The 20759-nt window shown below is 28.7% G+C and overlaps 2 protein-coding genes across 2 annotated transcripts; one reads left to right on the forward strand and one right to left on the reverse strand.

Annotated features, from left to right (window-relative positions):
* The first annotated feature begins 364 nt into the window (after nt 1-364).
* Nucleotides 365-5488, forward strand: LOC105620374. Its single transcript, XM_012201874.1, is given in 11 exon segments — nt 365-865; nt 958-1189; nt 1696-2186; nt 2280-2736; nt 2807-2934; nt 3002-3160; nt 3803-4072; nt 4429-4680; nt 5200-5329; nt 5332-5388; nt 5391-5488. Coding segments are annotated over 11 exon segments (2775 nt in total).
* A 4142-nt stretch (nt 5489-9630) lies between these two features.
* On the reverse strand, nt 9631-14422 carry LOC105620297 (peroxisomal membrane protein PMP34). Its single transcript, XM_012201801.1, has 8 exons — nt 14351-14422; nt 14208-14268; nt 13246-13312; nt 12620-12768; nt 11928-12041; nt 10149-10396; nt 9990-10057; nt 9631-9841 (listed from the first exon to the last, which is right to left on the reverse strand). The coding sequence occupies exons 1-8, from the start codon at nt 14420-14422 to the stop codon at nt 9697-9699; spliced, it is 924 nt and encodes a 307-aa protein (XP_012057191.1). The 3' UTR covers nt 9631-9696.
* Between the last annotated feature and the right edge of the window lie 6337 nt (nt 14423-20759).

Genomic DNA, 20759 nt, shown 5'->3' on the forward strand with positions numbered 1-20759 from the left:
CTAAATAAAATTATAAAACTGTTATATGTAAAAATGATCGAAGTTCACGATAATATTATTGTCAGTTTTAATAACGTAAGTAAATTTTTGACAGTTTTTAATTTCAGTTGTTGTTTATCAATTTTATTTCATTATTTTTAAATTTATGTAATATTTTAATTATATTATAAATAGTAAGTAAAATATTTTTGAGTAGAAATATTACTATTTAAGTGATATAATGTCTACGAAATAACTTGTAATATATATATAGTATTTGCGACACTTTTTATTAATCCTTATATTTATAAAGATCATTAAAGTAAAATTTTTCAACAAGTAAAATATTTGTTTTTTTACAGTTCGCTCTCAATCAAATTCCAGTATGTACGTACCAATTTTTAGTATGCAACAAAAATCACTCGACAAATCTCAAACCTTCCAGACTAGAATAAACTCTCAACAGAATGATGTATCGAATTACCATGTGGAACCACCGTCACGATTTTATACTCCGCCGAAGATTAATTATTCGGCTTGCGAGCAACTTTCTTTTAAGCCATATTCTACTCCAAAATCAAATAACCAACAATATTTCTCAATGCGTATACCGCAAAGTTTTAAAAACTCCACATCCTATAATCATCAATTGAATCAGTTCTCATCGATTATTTCCCCTCCGAATATCTCGAAATTGTCGTTCACTCATTTACCGCCACAACTTCCGCTTTTCTCATCGAAAAATGTAAGGCCGCTTCGTGCCGTCTCCAGATCTGGCAAACAGAGTCTGGCTGAAGGAGTGGGTAGAGGAGATAAAGGACTTACGTTTCAAAAGAGTAATGCAGGAACTATTGTCAATATTAAAGCGGATGCAATTTCATATCCTGTAAGTATTGTATTAAATATATATATATAATGCTGCGCTTCATCTCAAACCTGCCATACATGCAATATAATCAATTAAATTATCATATGTAGCAAATTGTAGTGGGTGATACTTCATCATCGTCAACCTATTCTTCAGGAAACTCCTCTCCAGGACGATCCTTACGAGCTTCAGAATTTTCAGGATCTTCGGAAGGACTTTCACAATCCTCTGGACCGTCTGGATCATCAAAACTTTCAGAATTTTCGAAACCTTCAAGATCTTTAAAAGTCTCAGGATCCAGAGGAATTCCTGAAACCAAAAGTATTTCAAATACTGATATTGGTGCGTTTCTATATTTACAATCAAAACGCATAGTATACAAAAGAAATTATAATTTTATTATTCTGAAGCTACTGACGTTGAAATTAAAATTAAAATTAAGACAGACTAGTTAGGCTAATATTTTATTCTGATTATTAGGTACAAATCTTCACACAATTATGATAAAAGAAAAATTGCTTTAATCAAATAACTCTAGTCCATGTACATTTCTTTATAATATTTTATCTTTATTTAATATTTTATTTTTACTATAAAATAACAGACAAAAAACATTTTTTTATGCAGAAGGTATCTATCGTACAAGTAATTGTTTTAAAAAATATAAATAATAATTAATAATTTAATAATAAATTTAATAATAAATTTAATAATTTAATAATTTAATTAATAATTTATAAAATTTTTTATTAGTCCATTTATATTCTCTTATATTCATTGAAATGAAGGAATTCCTCCGGAATTTTACGATGGGCACTCATTTTTGATGAGTTAATATATTTTTACAGTTCGTCAGCAATCGGATCCAAATGCATACTTGTCATTCTTCAGCAATCAACAACCACTCGGAAAGCATCTCTTCCAAGTTAAAAACTCTCAGAAAAAAGACGAAGAAAACTATACTATTCGACCATCAATCTACACTCCGTTAAATATTAATTTCTCAACATCTGGACAACCTTTATCTATACCATATTCAGCAATATCGAATAGTCAACAGTCCTCAATATATGCACCGCAAAGTTTTAATGATTCTACATTCTACAGTCCTCAGTCAAATCAACTTTCACAACAGATTCTTTTATCACTAAATTGTTCGAAATCGTCATCAACTTGTATAACACCGCAAACTCTGATATTCTCATTGCCTGGTCCAAAATCATCTCAATCAACTTCCAAGACTGGAAAACAATTGGTTATTACGAATTCAACTGATGAAATTTCGGACACTGAAAATGTAAATGTTGTTAGGTTTAGCGCAGACGCTTTTGTAAATCCTGTAAGTACCGTATCAAATATGTATAATAGTCATCAAATTAATTTTGTATACATATGCAATATACACAATTAAATACATTAAATTATTACATAGAATATCCAGATTGCAACGGGTAGCCAAGTCTTAGAATTTTCAAGCCAGTCTTCAGGACCTTTACAATTCTCGGGACCCTCAAGCACCTCACAATTCTCAGAATCTTCACCATCATTAGGATTCTCAGGACTTTTAAGACCCTCATCAGGATCCCCAGAACTTTTAAGACCCTTAGTTTCGTTAAGACCTTCAGGATCTTCAGGATTCATAGTACCTTCAGGATCGTTAAAACCCTTAGAAGTTCCCTCAGTATTCCCAGAACCCTCAGGATTCTCAAAACCTTTAAATTTCTCAAGATTATCAGAATCCTTAAGACCTCCAATTCCACCTTCGATAGTTACCAAACCATTCTTTCCTTCTACTACGCAAAGTAAATTTGACATAAGTACTATTTCTAATGTACCAACTACAGGTCCTCGAATTTCTGAAACTAGTTTTATAAGTACTGACATTGAAGGTATGTATCTCTTACACATATAATTTAATACATAAGACGAAATGTAATTTATAAATTTTATTGCTCACAGAAACTCAAACTAACAGTGATTTCAATCATCCTCCCCATATTCATAACATTAATGTCGAGTGCAGTAAGACAATGATGACGATCAATATTGAATTTAATCGTGTTTTCGATGGCATTATTTATTCTAAGGTAAGTGCTAAACAAAATCTATTGTGCAAAAAATCATCAACAATAACATATTAATATCCAATTTTAGGGATATTATTCAAACCCAGAATGTGTCTACGTAAAACAGAATTCTGGTTCAGCGCGATACTCTTTCAATGTAAACCTAGACTCTTGCGGCACTCAATTCTTCAACGATTTTGCAGGTCCTGCTAGTCAAGCGTATTTGGAAAACGTTCTTGTATTACAAGTTGGTATCGAACATCAAAAATAATAAAGACATAAGAAAAACATTTGCATTATAATTTAGTGCTGCTTATGTGCTAATTTAATAATTTTTTTTTATATGACACAAATGTTTTGGAATCATTTTAAGCATTAGGGATAGCACATAGAATTTTCAACTAAAATATATTAAATCATGTAATTAATATTAATTATAGAATAAGCGTTTTTTATTTTTATCGTTATTATTTTTTTTAAGCTAGTCTAACTTTTTTAAAAGTTACCATAAAACTACTTACTAAACTGTTAGAGTAATAAAATCATGAATAGAGCAATAAGTTAGCACATAAAGAACGCTAAATCCTCTTTACATTTTACATTTGATTGTGCTCATGTTGACATGCTAGCTTAATAAATAGACATGAATGCGAACCCAATTCGCCGTTCAATTTCTTATTTCTTCTCTAATTTTTTAAAATGTGCATCTCAAAAACAAAGCTATATGTTGATAAACGCCGCGATGCGTATATTTTTTTGTCTTCAAGAATCATTAAAATAATTGTGACCGAAAAACTTAATGAATACTTTTGGCTTATTTCCCTCATTTTACAAAAATATTACTTATAATTATGTCATATATTAAAATAAAAAATTCTTATTGCTAAAGAATGAACCGAGTATACAAGAAGTCTGGGACACAATTCGAAGAGTGCGATGTCTCTGGGAAGGCAACATCAATAAAGTTTTAAGGATGAATCTTTCAGTAGATGTATTAAACCAGGAGATCCTTGCCTTTAATGGTGATACTGCGATAACAAAACTGGATATTCAAATTGGCAGAGGACCTTTTGCACCTACAGTTAATAGACTCATAAAAATTGGAGAAACAATGACCTTGGTAATCTCTGTGGAAGGCGACCCCGATTTCGACCTTCAGGTATTCCTCAGAAACAATCATAAACATAATAATAATTTATGTTCATTTCTATATTATGAAAAAATAAATAGCATTAATATGTGTAATTATTTTATATAATATCCAAAAAAAAGTTGCTAACAATTAACGTATTTTATTCGTATTTGTAGCACAATATAAATTTTACATTTATATTTGTTTATTGTTTATTTTATATAATTGTATATAAAAAATTATATAAAAATGTTTATTTTATATAATTTATTGTTTATTTTATTGTTTATTTTATATAATTGTAATACGTATTATACGTAATTGTATACATACTCTTGATTTCAAATAATATAATTAAACAAATATTTATAATTATTTTTAAGGTGCGCGACTGTTTGGCGCGAGATGAAATTTCGACTAACATACTGCAACTTACCGACGAAAGAGGCTGCACTTTAAAACCGAAGCTGTTTGGTGCCTTTCAAAAAACAAAGCATACCACCAATACAGGCACTTCTATTATTGCTTATGCATTTTTCCAAGCCTTCAAATTCCCCGATGTTTTGGGTCTAATCATCGAATGTAATGTTGAATTATGTAAAACTAATTGTGAACCTTGTCGGGAAACAAATCAAGTAAGTTGCAAAAGTCAATAAAATATGATTTAAATATAATTACTTAGACAACGCATTTCTCAAGAGATGACATCTAGAGAATGTTCTATGTTCCAAAGACGTAGCATAATGGAATTAGAAAGATGAAACTTTATTCATAATAGGATAGCTTAATATATTTCCATTAATTAAGCATTGCAAATCGCAAATTTTATAAAAAGATAAAAGTAGATTTCTAGAATAGAAATGAAAAAATGGATATATAAATATAAAAATATTTACTCTTTTCATAAAAAGAATTTTTCAGAGAAAATGTGTTGCGTGGGTATATGCAATATTTGTTAAAATTACATGTCTAATCCGCTCAAATTAATATTTGCATGACAGACACCAATTGTTTACAAGTCAAAAAATTTTTATATAAGAGTATATATAAACTACTTTAAAATAAATTGTTCTAAATATCTTAAAATTTCTTATTGTACAATAATAATGGAAATTTTTGCATTTTTTAATTTATATGTTTAAAATTTATTTTAGCAAATCGAGCCAGGCAGACGTCGTCGATCGTTAATGTATGCATCATCTTTGAACAATTTGACGTATTCGGTACCATTATCGAATGTGGTTCATATTAAACGATATTTCAAAGTAATCATAGATGATTTAAATACAGCAATCAAATCCTAGATATGGAAGAAACAGCTGTTGAAGCAATGGCAAAAGCGAAAGGAAAGTATGCATGAACAACAATGGATTTTATACAATCTTCTCTCTTACATTTATCTCAATTCTAAGCGTAGTTGTGCTATATATAAAATTACAATGAATTCGCAAATCGAAATTCATAGATTCTTAAGGTGGTATTATTTTTGTAATATTTTTATTGTAGTCGTCAATAAGAAAGGTTATCAATATCATACTATTTTATTTTACAATATTACTTAAACAAAAGTAATTTGTCTAATTTGTATTTGTTTCTAAAAATAAAACTTTAGAAACATAAATACAAATTAGAGTATCTTCTATCATATAATATACAGTTTTTTATAATACTTTACAATTTTGTCGTAATTAACTTTTTCGTAAGATAAGCAAGTATTAATTTGACAAAAACTCTAAAATATTTAACACAATAGTCTTTTTTTATTGATTTTCCCATATATATATATATATATATATATACGATTGCCTTTAATATCGGCAGAACTGTTTAACACTATAACGCAACATTATAAAAATCTCTCTATTCTGTTCTGTAACTTTTAACGACTGTAACGATATCCTTACATTGTCGTTACGCTTATATACGTGATAAAAGCTTTTTTGTGTGATTGTGTAATTGAGATATAAAAACAAATAAATACTTTCTTTAATTAATTTGAAGATGCTGAATGAAGCTTGGAAAATTAATAATAGAAGTTTCTGTAGAACAAAATATGTAGAAAATTAATGGCAGAAAGTAGTCCTATACAAATACTTTCTTAGAAGATTTATGAGGCAATATGTTGACTGCTATTGTAACTCACATATATAATAATTTTGCAATAATCAATTATTATACGTGTCCGTATAATGTATTATACGTATTATTTTTATTATTTTTAATTATTTGGTTTTATTAAAAATTGAAAAGAAATAAACAATCTTTATAATAATAAACGTGTTATGTTAGAAATGATTTATAATACATTAAATCCACATGTTTCTATAAATTTCAAAGATATTTTTCGTTATCATTATCATGTTATCATTATTCTAATATTACATACAATGTATCAAAGTACCAACAAGTTAAGTAATAATAAGTAACAGGGATTTATAATTCTATACATGGCAATGAGTCATTGTTTTGCGCGAAGGAAAACGAAAGGCCAAAAAACAATATCGAAGAAGACATTAAAAAACGAGAAACTGGTCTTCTGATAAGTTTTCATTTTTGTGTGATTAACTATCGAGGGTTGTTTCGTGATATGGCCCGCAAAATTTGACCCATTATTCTTCCTGTTTGTCTTGTTATAATTAATAGCATTATAATTCGGTAACAAGTCCAAATCTTCGGAACTCGCATTGATGAATTTACGATGTCTCATTGATTTCCTACATAGAAATTACAGCATATAGATGTAATTGTTTAAACATAATAAAAATTGAGAGTTTTCTGAATTTTTTAAAATAAATGATCTTTTTCTACCGTTTTCTCATGCTCTCTATCTCGGGAGAGCTCCAGGATTCAGTCTCGGTATATTGATCAGTACGAATAGTAGAAGCGTATTTATGATCATTGCATGATCGACATTCGCATTTTAGAGCCATGCTTTTTAATAACGTGACGGAACGTGGATCATCGCCAGTGCCTGTAATGACCGACGATTCTTTTATCGGAGTCAAAAGATCTCCCTCGAATTCTTCATCAGCATCCATCTCTGAACTTTTCTCGGGATACCAAAAATTTCTAAGCAAAAAATTTTACTTTTTGGTAGCATTTTCCAATATAATGAAGTGAAATTAGAATTATATGTACAATATACATTCATTTTTTAAAAAGATTTAACTTACAAGTTTTCATTAACGATTGGCAAAACGTTTTTGGTTTTTTTATAGTCCAGTGTGTATAAAGTTTCCCTCTTTGAACTATTTTCCAATTTGGTAAAGTTACATATATATTTAATACAAATTAGTTAATTATATTTTAAACAAGCAAGCACTGTTTTTTATTACTAGTTATTACATATTAAAATTAAAAAAAGTAAAATAGTCAATAGAATAAAAATAAGTAGGAAAAATAAAATAAATAGGACAAAAATATAAAGAAATGAATAATTATTAATTCAAAAATTTATAATAATATTTATAACTAAGATAATATTTATAACTAAGAAATTAGTAATTATATTTCTTATATACAAATATAAAAATAAGCATAAATTTAATATTTATTTGTCAGTGCAGTTATCTTCTAAATAGAAATTATCTTTCTATTTTACTCACGTACTCAAATATCTTTTCTTCTTCATTGTCTGCGACAAATTTCGTGGAATATTTTAATTCATTTTTTAATGATATTTTTGCACTCTGTTAAAATTAATTAAAGATATGCACTGAGAAAAATGTCTGAAGGTAGACAAACTAGAAGATTCTGATATCAATGAGAAAATCAATTATCATAATTGGAATTTAATTGATTTAAAAAGAAAATTCTAATTCGTCTGTTTTCAGAATTTCAGTTAATTCAACTAAACATTTTTTCAGTACTAAAACACATTAATGTTCTCTTCAGACAAATAAATATATAACTATACTGGATAAATAGGAGGACCTCCATATGTAGATAAAAAGGAATTCGGTTTTATCGGCGGTTTTATGCGTGGAATTTTACTAATCTTATTTTGAGGGACACCCAATCTTGTATCTTTATTAATTTTATTAGAATTTTCTTGAAATACGCTGGTAGTTTTGCTCGTAAGATTTTTGTCATTTTTTGCGATTTCTGACGTTTTTTGAATATCTCGAGAAAACGCCAAATTCTTTAGAATATTATACAAATTAATTATAATGTCAATAAATTTAAAGTAGAAAGATTATATGAAAACAAACTTGATTAAATGGCATTTGGCAATTCGGAATAACTTCGTCGTCATTATTTTCCTGTTTATAATTTTCAACGTTTCGAATAATTTTTGAGGAAGGTATCAATTCTTTTTTAATCTGAGTAACGTCGCAAATTGACGGATGAGATTTTGTAACCTTTTTTGCTTGCTGTATCTTCGATTTAAAAACACTTCCTTTCTTTTTAGTAGTTAAACCAGTTTTTCCACGAACATAAAAATTTCTTTTCTTGGTCGGCGCTAATAATTCATCACTTTGCTCTGACCAACTTGGGTTCAGCGTATTATCAATATTTGAACATGTGGGAATGTCAGGCTGACTGATAGCTGCCTCGTAATCATAGGCTATGACAGGGGATTTCGGTTCTGATTTACTTTTTGCAGTAATTGTTGAGCTAATCGGTTCTTTATTGACCACATTTTCATACGTATTGCGACGCAATGATAGATTCATCGTATCTCCAGCATGACTAATGCTACAACTAAATCAATCCTTATTATTAATTAATATTATTATTATTATTATATTATTTTTTATTATATATAATAATTTATTATATATAATAAACTATTATAATTATCTTTTATCTATTTATACACTTTTTCAATAAAATTTAGTGAATATTAAATTATTACAACAATTTCGTAATTAAACAATATACTTTTTATTTAAATTTAAATGTTTTTAACTCTCTTATAGAAATATTCTCATATTTAAGGAATATTATTAATATCTCATTCATAAAGGAACGTAAGGATATTTATAATGTATTCTGCTTATGTTTTTATTTTCCATAATGAAAATGCACATGCATTATATTTCATTTGCACAAATACTTACTTGGAAGTTGGAGATTTGCAATCGTTATATTGTATCTGACTCTTCGATGACTTGATTATTTTAAATTTAGTCAGAAATTTTAATATCGCCTCAGATCGCTTGCGATCAATCTTGTTGGAGTGTTCGTAACACGCTGTGACATTTACGTATTTCGAATCTTCATCTTGCTGTCCCGTATTTTCTTTACGCGTTTGCAGAAGTGGCGATACCAAATTATTCAATTTATACCGAAATTGCGACCGAAAGCGATGCTGCGATTTTCGTGAACTCGCCAGTATCTTATACAAGTATGGTCACATTTTTCTTAGATACTTTTGCAAATTCTATTGCCCAATTAACTATTTTCTTTTTACACGTTATCGTCGGACTCAATATAAAGTTATGCGCATTTCAATAACGCCAATTCGATTATCGAAATCGAAATATTTGATTACATTTATATGTTATATATAGTATATATGTTACATAAATTCAATACCATTTTATTTTATTTATTTATAAAGTTATACAAGGAAGATAAAGTGCGGGAAAGTACAAAATTTTTATTTAAGATTCGAGATTCAAGGTTGTTTCATAATATTAGAATCGTTATCTGAGATGAGGTTTATGCAAAAGTATTCGGAAAACGAATCGTGCAATTTTCTCGTAAGTTAGGAACATCAAAGCAGCAGTGAGAATAGTCTGCAAAAGTTTGGCCTCCATGCCTTTATATAAGCCACTTATTCCTTGTTTCCTGCGAGCAAAAAATACTTACATTAATATAACACTGAAATGGAGATAAAAAGCCAGCTTTCTTTCGTTGCATGAAATTGCACTTTTACAAAGCTAAAATGTAAAATAGGTACATTACATATTCATGTAGTATTTTTTTATGTACTTACTTCAGAATGTAAAATAGTATTTGCAACGTGCCTGCGTCTGGGGGTAAGTTAGGATATTTATAGCCATGCTGAAATTACAATAATTTAATGATTAAAAAATATTTTTTCTTAAATTTATTTTTTCTCAACCAAACTAAAAATGTCAATAATATACGATACCCTCAACTTCGTTTGCACAAGTTGTAAAGGATATGTCATCGCCGTGGCAACCGCTTTCGCTATCGCTCCTATAATGAAGAAAATCCATGCTGGTGGTTGAGCACCGCCAAAAGACGAGAGGACTCTTCTCTTAATGCTCTCATATGTCATAAATTGAATGGCCGGATTCGTAACAAGCATAAGACTCGGCAACGTTCCCGCCCATAGCTGTCTCAAACCTTCATACTTCCATATATGCACGAGACCGTCTGTAAAACATTAGATAGAAACAATTTAATACTTAATATAAATATAGAAAGTTTTAATTTAAGACGTTATTAATTTTATAATTTAATTTGTCTATTCAAAGAATTATGAAGAATTATGATAAATAATTATTTTCTTTGGATAATTAAAAGTTGTTAAAAACTTTAGAAAGTTTTTCGTCTCTAATGATACATTATTTATATCTACTTATAATTATCCAAATATGCTGACCACACAGAGAAAAAGATTTCTTTGAATTTAATATTCCTGTTTATTTGACTGAAATTTGTTTCATTGAAACAACATATGCTTGTATAAAATATTATTTATTTAAACAAAAATTTTATTGTTTCATTTGAGAAACCTCTATTGTTTGACAGAAATAACATTATGATTTGAAGTAATATTTTTCAATTAAATAATATATTATTTAGTTACAACACATGATATAATATAAATAATGAAACAAATTATTTATTTGAAAATAGCAAAATATATTGATAGAGATTGTTCCATGCAAATAATTGCTTTCTTAGAACAATCACTACATTTTTTGGCTGGAAATATAGAAACAATAGTTTATATGTCTATCAACAGGATTAAACGAGCAGTGCTATGTGCTATATCAATTATGTTCGTACCGTGCAGCACGATCACGCGAATATCAAAGATAGATATCTGTTCAAACAAATAATGTATTTAAAATATAATATTCTTGAGGCTTCCACAGGTGCTTTCTATATAAAGATTATGCGTTTCGCAAAAATGCGTTTCCTCCTTGGAATGCCTTCCAAGAAATCTGGACACAAAGGAAACTCGCGAAATGCATAATCTTTAAAGATATACATTTCAATTTCAAATAATCGCACTTATTGATTTACATTGGTTTGTTTAGACCATTCCAAATAACAAATTTATTTGGATATAATAAAATGTATTAAATTCAAAGAAATCTTTTTTTCTGTGCAATTATCGTTCGAAGCTATTTTTACTTTAATTAACATATACGTATGAGTATATGTTAATTAATGTAAAAATATCTTCAAATAATAAATGGTCACATAACATATTAATAAATAATTTTTTTATGATAGCGAGAGATAATTTTGAAGAAGAAAAATGATTTCTTTAACTATCTCATTAATATTTCAATTACGAATTTCTAATATATTTTTTTTTAATTTATCGTACTCTCTATGAGATTTATTTGTTCACGATAACAAAGTGTCACGCTTGAATATCATAATTGTTTCAAGTAATGAAGCAAATGAGCGACATATAAAACGTGTTTTTGTGAATATATTTGTTGACATACATACAGTGCATTAAATAAAGGATATGTTTGTACTGTATTTTTTAATATCGTTATATATGATATTGTTTGATTTTTAAACAAAGTGTGATTGGAATTATTAGTATTGAAAATATAAAAATAAATATTAAAAGTAAAAGTCATTTAGATAGTCAATATCGACTATATAATATCTAAATAAATACTCGCGAATATAATTTTTATGTGGAATGCTAACGTACCATACAGAGTAGTATATTTGTTGTTATTTCTTTCTAAAGTTACTCCAACGCCTTTCATCTTCAATCTTGTATTCACAACCCATAGAGGTGTAGTGGTAAGGACATTGATAACACCTAATATAAACATATACATAAGTATATAAAATGTCCCAAGATTTTTCACCAAAGTTCACACATAACAAAATTCGTTAAAATCGAAAATTACATTGTAAAAAATAAAACATTAATTTTAACTTAAAGACGTATAATAGAATTTCTGAGACATACAAAAATGTTAATTTTAATATGTTTGCATGTTTCAGAAAGTCCACTGTATGTCTAAGTTAAAATTGACATTTTATCTTTTATAGTGTATATTTTCTTATAGAAAAATTTATTTGAGTATTGCTTATTTTTCTCTTATCAATTTTCCTGCATAATCTAATATCTCTTTTAAATATAATAATATTTAATTAAATATGTCGTTAAAATGATTATTTATCTTTATAATTAAATCTTTGATTAAAATCTTTTTAAAATAAAATATATATTTAAATCGAAACGTATCTCTAAATGTTTTTCTATCTCTGCTTTTTTGGTTATTTTCTATGTTTTTCCAATCATTTATAATTAAATAACTTGCTCTGATTATTTGCAAAGAGAAATCGAATCTTACTACACGAAACATAGATTCTGTTGACGAGAAACCGTACCAGCAATTGACGCGAGAAGCAAGTCACTACCAGCTGTTTGATTCCTTTTGCTTCTCAGTTCTTTTAAACCGTGGAATGTGTAGAAATAAACAAAGTTACTTGCACATAAGCTTTGTAGAACAGGGACGATACCTCTGTACAGGGTATATCTTAAAAAGATGAATGAAGATAATTAATTATGTGAGTATTTTAAAAATATGCAAAAGGAATAATTTCATGAAAACATTTCTAAGAAAACAGATGTAACAGATGTAATTGCGCATAATGGCAATAACAATATTGAAAACAATTAATCAAATTTGGATGCAAATTTTTTATTTTACAGGTTTTTATTTTTTTACAGGTATAAAATTGCGCATAAAGCAGTAGCATACTGGAACAGCTAATCAATTTGAGCTCAAATTCATTCTGCGCATTTACGGGAATATTACAACATCTGCATTATTATATCATGAGTAATTCCTTATTAACATATTCATTTATGCTAGAATCTGTGAACCAAGGAGAAACTGGTTTCTGAATATATGTCATAGTTCGTACGACGTATTTCATTCATTTATTCAAGACATGTATAGAGCTCGCTTTGAGAAAATACATATTTGAGGTAATACGTAATGTATACATACGGTCCTTCTTTCGCAATGAGTTCTCGTATAGTAGCCAATGTATTTTTTGATTGACGTCCTTCTTCCACTATAAGTAAAAGAACAGGTTAATGAGATTATTGAATGAAGGGAAAGATAAATGTTGAGTAATTATGTATAACTAATTATCATAAGAAAATAAAATGCGTGCCTTAATTTTTGAATGTAAGCAATATCATTCTTTTTAATTTTTCATGAAGGAATTGTAATTATGTCTCTATTTGCCGAGCATTATAAAATTTACAAAATAAACTTATTGCCTTCCTGAAATATATAAATATAAATAAATTTTTTAAGAAATATAAATTTATATTTATATTTAAATTTATATTTAATATAAAAATTTAATATATTTAATATATAGGATGACCTCTAATTATTATATTTATCTATTGTAATATATGTATCTATATATTTTATGTTTGTCTCCTAATTTTTTAAAAATGTTTTACAAAGCGCGTAACATTATAAATGTTAGATTCTTGTTTTGAATTGTGGCAAATTGCAAATTCTTTTTTAAATGTCCATACATAAAATTTGCTTTATGTATATACGTTTAAAAAAATTGTTCCTTTTATTATTTTCTTTATTCCTTTGTCTCTCAACATGTTAAATTTGTTACGGAATTTATGCATCAATTTATGACAAATGTATTTAGATAAATTCTGAAAAATGAACCTATAAAATGTATGCTTTAACATGTAGCGTAAATATCGACAATTAAAATGATAACTAAATATAATGGGCACTTAGTATAATGTTATCGATACAAGCATTTAATGGTAACGAGATCGTGACAATAAAGTAGCAGAATATTGTCCGGGAGTGATATCGCGTTTAATGAAATTGAAGACTGGCTTGCCGATGTCTCGTTTCAATGCATCGCGGAGGAAACGAGTGCATAATTGATTTGTCATGTATATGACAGGCGCGAATCTGCTTACATTGTAAACGGCTTCGTACAATATCTAGAGGATAAAAGGCTGCCATCGCGACGACGCTAGCCTGAAATGTTAAAATGTCAAAGTTATCCTACAACGATGAGGTAACATGTGTAAGATTTCTGATGTGTCAAATATAAACTCACTGCTGCACCGGATATCGCGTGCACTAGCGTGTCGTACGTAAAGATGTTTCTATTCTGTCCGTTATCACTCATTTTTACGATGTTTCCAACGCAAGTTGTATTGGTCTCGGGAATTGTATAATACAACACGATGTTGTATTATACAATTTGTTATCTCAAGTAGTTACTATCGCAGGTAATGCGATTCAAGCAATGACATGTTACAATGACACGTCATTATAGAATACCTCAATCGATTCGCTCATAAAACAGTTTTCTGTAAAACAATCTTTCTGAAAAAATATATATCAGAGATGAATTAAAGTACATAAAAAAGATAGTTTTTCTAAAACTAATATGTAATGTTTTAAATCAGAAAATTATTTTTAAAATCCTTTATTTGATTGTAACATAATTATTTAGTTAAATATAAGAAAGAGAGAGAGAGAGAGAAATAATGAATTATTAATTTCAATAATTAACCATTTTTATATTTAATTTTATTTATTTTGCTTTTCATTTTATTTTATTTTATTTTATTTTAATATGTACAAATAAGATTTACATAAATAATTACAACGGAAATGACAAACGCAATATGCAAATGATGAGGCGTTAGTATGATTATTGTTAAAGCTATAGCACCAACAAAAATACACAAAAAGCTGAAGCAAATCACTGTCGATCAATCACAGTAAAAAACATAAGACATAATGTAAGCAACAGCAAACCTAAAATATTAATTTGCTCACATCTTAAGTTTCTTTTTTACTTTAATTATTTTATTTTATTGCCATTGCCTTTAATACCTAGCATATACTTTATTTGAGAATATAAAGAATAGAAAAAAAATTTTATAACACATAAATGAATACATATATCAAGCAGAACATCATGATGTTAAAATAACGTCAAAATAACTATTACTTTTTAATCATTTACGATTCATTTTAATATCATTTATCTGATTATCATAATTTATTATTCTACTTGGGAATATTTTAAATAAGATTTGTTTCATTTTCTATATTGATTTTCGTAAGAATTTGATTAAGAAAAATATTTAAAAAGTACAATTTTTTAATTGTTTTTATTTAATTCCTTAATTTATTTCTGGTGAAATCAATTCCTGTTTTTAAAAAATTTACGATTATAAAAAATAAGTACATCAATTTATTGGTCTTCTCTAACAAATATTTTTGTCATAATTACCTCATTGAGTCTGTAGATTTGATACAAATGTTAATAAATAAATAAGTAAAATCATTGCACTTTACACTGTTACATTTAGTTCTGTAAATTTTGTATCGAATAGGCAGCGGAAGTCTCAATTACACGATACAGCAAAGAGCGTTTATCTACCATGCGACTGCTCGCTTCGTGGTGAACGAATGCACTGATACTATCGTGTAATTTCGTGATGACGACACTTATATAAGAGGAAGACCATGACACGCGCATTCAACGATGGCCTTCACGACTCGCGCTTGGCTCACGACTGCCGTCGAGTTGCTCCAACGTAGAGAGTCGCACGTTTATCTTCGTAGAGAATAATCGGAGCAATGTTATCGGTTGCGCGGCTATTCTTTGCGTTCCGAACGATTGCCGACGTATTTCTGTAAGAAGCGCACGTAATGGCCAACACGCTTGCGCTCTCAAAGCGCGTGTCTAGGAGTGGAAAGGTCGATGTGGGTAAAGGCGTGCATGCGCGTTGGCCAGAGGGTGATTTGCCGGTTTAGCAATTCAATCCTTCTGTCGAAACGAGGGAAAAGGGTCAAACGCGCAAATTGCACGAAAATACGCATTGCCTCGTCGAAATGTGATGCTCTGTTGAAGCTCCAAATGCATATAATCTGAATTTTAGCATATTTATGTATGATTCAAAGTCACGCGATATAAACATTTAAAAACCTGTGAGAAAAATTTTTTCTTTTTGAAAAAATATGGAAATGCGAGACTTTTTTAAAAATTATAATTTTAGCTCTTACACTATCATGTAAAAATAAATTTCACATATATGTCGAAGAATTTTCTTTAATTTAAAACATAATTTAGAAGGAATAAAAATTACTAATGCGTTTTTTTAAATATGATCATTTACGTCTTAGAGATATATTTATGCATATAATTTACTCTTATACCTTAATATCTAATATCCTAATGTTAATTTTTGTATAATTTAATTATTCGATGATTTACAATTATTCCCGTAAACAGAGAAATATATTATATGTTTATATATATATATAAATATTAATTATATTTAATTGCATTAACATCGTAGAAAATTTGTAATTAATAGCATTGACATATGCTCAGATATAATAATCACGAATAAGATTTTTATTATTTCCACATTTTTTGCTTTTTATTACTTCTTAATAATTCTTCTAATTAAAAAATGCTTTGTACAAAGAATGTAAGTGATATTTTCAATATTCTAATATCAGATTCTTCCGTAATCGCAGTCTTATAGAAAATGGAAAGAAGGACGCACATAAACACAGGATAAACAAAACCAATATCGCCTTAACAAAGATGCAAATTGTGTGATGTATAGAGATCTCCAGTGTGTCGCACAGTGTCTGGAATTCTCTAACTTCTCGTCAGAGTTTAATTAAACATTCCACGACGGAGTGGAATGCGCATGTAGTGCATTTATCGCTCTTCTACTAAATCGAAAACACTGTTAACATGTATGGTAATGACTCTTTTTTCGAAGATTCTGCAACTCATATGCAACTCATATAAATCGTTTTTGAAAGCGAAATTTTATATTGCAAAGGTTGAAAAATCGTTTTATTAAGTCTTTCACCGAAAGTCTCCCATAGGAAATTTCCATTTTATGGTATATGTTGTCAGTAAAATTAATATTTATGTTTATTTTAGTTTATTTATCCTCCTCAAGAATCAAGTTAAATGAAACATTGTTAAGAAATCATGACTAAATAAAATAAAATAAAGAAATTGACATAAATGAATAAAGATAAATTAAATATATAGTAACCAGATCGTTTATGGCTTAGCATTTAATAAGACTACTCGTTGTGGGTAATATGTACCTAATATGATCTGTAAATGCTACTTTTTTTTTTAAATTTTCACTGCAAATATCTTATATTTTTTTAATGTTCAGAAATGTTTTCTTTTTTGAATCTGATCATCAATTTTCAGTTTTGAACTTACAAAGAAAATTTTGACCTCGCAAAATGTTACATTCTGATTTTAATGAAATTTTTTATACATCTATGTCATATAAATAGACGAATTTAGAAACTATCAGTTTCGCGAAAAAAACGCGAAAAAACAATTTTAAAGGATAGAATCATCTTAGAGATAAAATGATTAGTTGTTTTTACATCTCAAAGACTATTTAAGATATCAAAAAATGTTTTATACAAAAGTTTTATAATAACATCACTTCTATTTATAAATGTTAATTTGCTACTTTAAAGTGTACTTCTTTTAGAGAAAATCGTAATACATAAAGTATATTAATATTAAAGATTAATATTAAAGATTTGCTGGATTTTTTAAGAGACAAATATTTATATACACAAAGCAACATATACATTTTTAAGTTTTCCATCAAGCGGAAAAAATCCTAGCGTACTTTGACGCTATATTTTTAACACTATTACCTCGAGTATTTCCTATTTTTATGTATCGCCATGCTGCTTTCAAACGAACGACAAAAACTCATTCACGTCTCTTTGTTTCAATTTTATTGAACTCAAACTTGTATTAGCTTTCGAATAACAAAGAGCTTTTAATATCATTGATATTGAATAACATATTGATTCTTTCTTTGTTATTGAAAAAAAAAAAAATACGAGAGAATGTATGAGAAACACAAAAGGTCAATATTAATAAAGATATATTTTCTATTTTTCAAATATCTGTCAATTAAATAATGCATCAATTAAACGTCATTGAACATCAAATACAAACACATACACATTAATAATACGTCTAATACGTTTTTATTTTTTTAGTGTTGTCAAATTGGCACTTTTTTATATTTAGTTATTTTATTTATCACTTATACCTTACTTTAATTTTAGTTCCTTTATGTATTTTATGTATCTTTAATATATTTTTTCTATTTATTTATATTTTCTTTCTAAGTATCCTTCAGTTTATTTCTTTTAGCATTATTAAAGTTTATTGTTACCATCGTATATTTTATACTATATTTATTAATTTCAACTTATTTAACTTTAGTTTTTAGGTTCAGATTTAGCCATTTGATTATTCTTTTTTTAGATATATCTCTCTCTTTTTATTTTGCGTTATGTACAATTATTGCCGTATATATACTATATATTATACAATATATACCGTATATATTATACAATAATTTTGTTTTTTTATAATTACTGCACTCTAATAAAGTTACTATTATTATTATTATTGTTATTTTAGATAAATTTTATCATTTTTCTTAACCGCAATCAAAAATGTTTCGAAATTACTTTAATATGCAATGAGATTTTGCCGAAATGAGCGCGTGCATAAATTCGTATCATATTCATCTCATTGTGAACTCTATCTCTACCCAATCATATCGAAGCACGATTAATATTTGAGAAAATTCAACTAACGAGTTATCGATCAAACCAATAAGATAGAGTACTTCACCGGGGGTGATAATCGACAAATCGCAGTCTGCGGCGCTAATGATGGAAATCTGGTTTAAGTCAATTTCTCGCTCGAGGCGATAGGAGCAAACGATTTCTCACCCTGCGGGTCGATTACGCATTAACGTAGGCTGTGAGAAAATATTCGTAGGTGTTTCAATATCCGTTTTATTTCGGGAGTGGATATAAGTACGGCTCAAAAAATCGTGCAAGGACATGGAGAAAATGTTATTTATTCGATACAAAATGCGAACATGATTGTGCACGTCGCGACTAACCTTTCTTTTTTCTTTTTTGCTTATCCTTACCACTTGCAGCGATGTAAGTCGACTAAACAAAGCTTCGCGCTTGCTTTCAGTTGGAGTCAACTTACGGGCTGCCTAATTGGTCAAGTCAATTATACCTTAGAGAGTAACTATAGCCAAGTCTATGAGAAAAGAGAAAGAACGCTTATCCACATCTCGAATACTCACACACACAGAGAGATCTACGTGCCTATAGTATATCATCCTTCGAGATCTATCGGATGAGCCGTAATGTAGGAAAAGTATATCTCTGTAAACTAAGACGGATAAATTTCACAAAATTCCAACAAGATCTGCATTCATTGAGTAACTTCCGCTTATTGAATAAATACTTACCTGCTTTCATTTTACAATTTCATAGAAGAAAAGCTAAAACTGCGTAAAAGATTCACGAATAAATCCTTTGTTAACATTGGGCGCGTCATTTTTGAATTTAAATCTATATATTTATACGTCTCGGCCAAAAATATTGGGCATATTATTGACCATTATTTATAGTTGTAGCTTAATAAGCATATTTACTGTAAATGATTCTGTTTCGAGAATTCTTTGAATTTATGTATAATATCGATAATCAATAGTAACAATGCAGGTAAAAGAATTCCAGATAAAAAAAATAAGTGCCTGATACTTTTAGCCAAGGCAGTTTTTCCCTTAATCTGATTATATTTAAATTTTATGCATACACAATCTAATAATGCGATAATTTTGTACACGCTCGCCCGATGCATTTCAACAAGTTCGAGATGCGTAGAAAAGGAGGTCGGGAGTATCGATTGATTTTGTACGCATGTGGTAACGTGAATCTCGTCGTTAACAATGCGGTCTCGTTGGTCGTGCGCGTCGAAAGCCGGCAAACCGAGCACGAATTGGACGCGAGATACACCATGAAAGTAATGATATCAAATTGAGGACCATTTATCGTTAACGAAAATCGATATAATGCATCCATCTACGCGCAGAAAATTTAGCGAAAGGAACGACGCGCTACGTAGTCGAAAAAATATTCGTTTCTTCAAATCAAGTGCTATTAATAAAATTACAACGCTCTAAATCTCATGCGGAAGTATAAACGTCGCTCCTTCGCGTGTCAGAGCTCGAGTAAGGCTACGATGGGCGCAGTTAACTAATTCGGTAAAAAGCTTCTTCTCACCACATTTTGCGTTTCGCAATCTTTCTCATTACCGATACAACGCTGACACTTCTCGACTTCTCACTCACGATCGCATAAATTGATCTATTCTTCGCGAGGATTCTTTGTGGATAATTCCGATAAAAATTTGTACCTAATAAGAGGAATACACGCTTTCTTTCGTGCGATTCGATCATCTCGCTGCCACCGGAGAACCCACTGATCGAATATCAAATGATCTTGTCTATGTTACTCGATATATCGATTTTCCGATTAACATTTAATCGACAACGATTAATTAACGTAACGGCTTACCTACCTCTCTCTCTCTCTCTCTCTCTCTCTCTTCTTCT

The sequence above is a fragment of the Atta cephalotes genome (genome assembly GCF_000143395.1).
Source record: "Atta cephalotes unplaced genomic scaffold scaffold00025, whole genome shotgun sequence".
In the NCBI taxonomy this organism is placed as follows: domain Eukaryota; kingdom Metazoa; phylum Arthropoda; class Insecta; order Hymenoptera; family Formicidae; genus Atta; species Atta cephalotes.

Coding starts and splice junctions, on each gene's coding strand:
- LOC105620297 (XM_012201801.1), bottom strand. CDS start 14,422: ATGAGTGATAACGGACAGAATAGAAACATCTTTACGTACGACACGCTA. Junction 14,269..14,350: donor ACGCGATATCCGGTGCAGCA/GTGAGTTTATAT, acceptor TTAACATTTCAG/GCTAGCGTCGTCGCGATGGC. Junction 10,058..10,148: donor TTGTGCAAACGAAGTTGAGG/GTATCGTATATT, acceptor TTGTAATTTCAG/CATGGCTATAAATATCCTAA.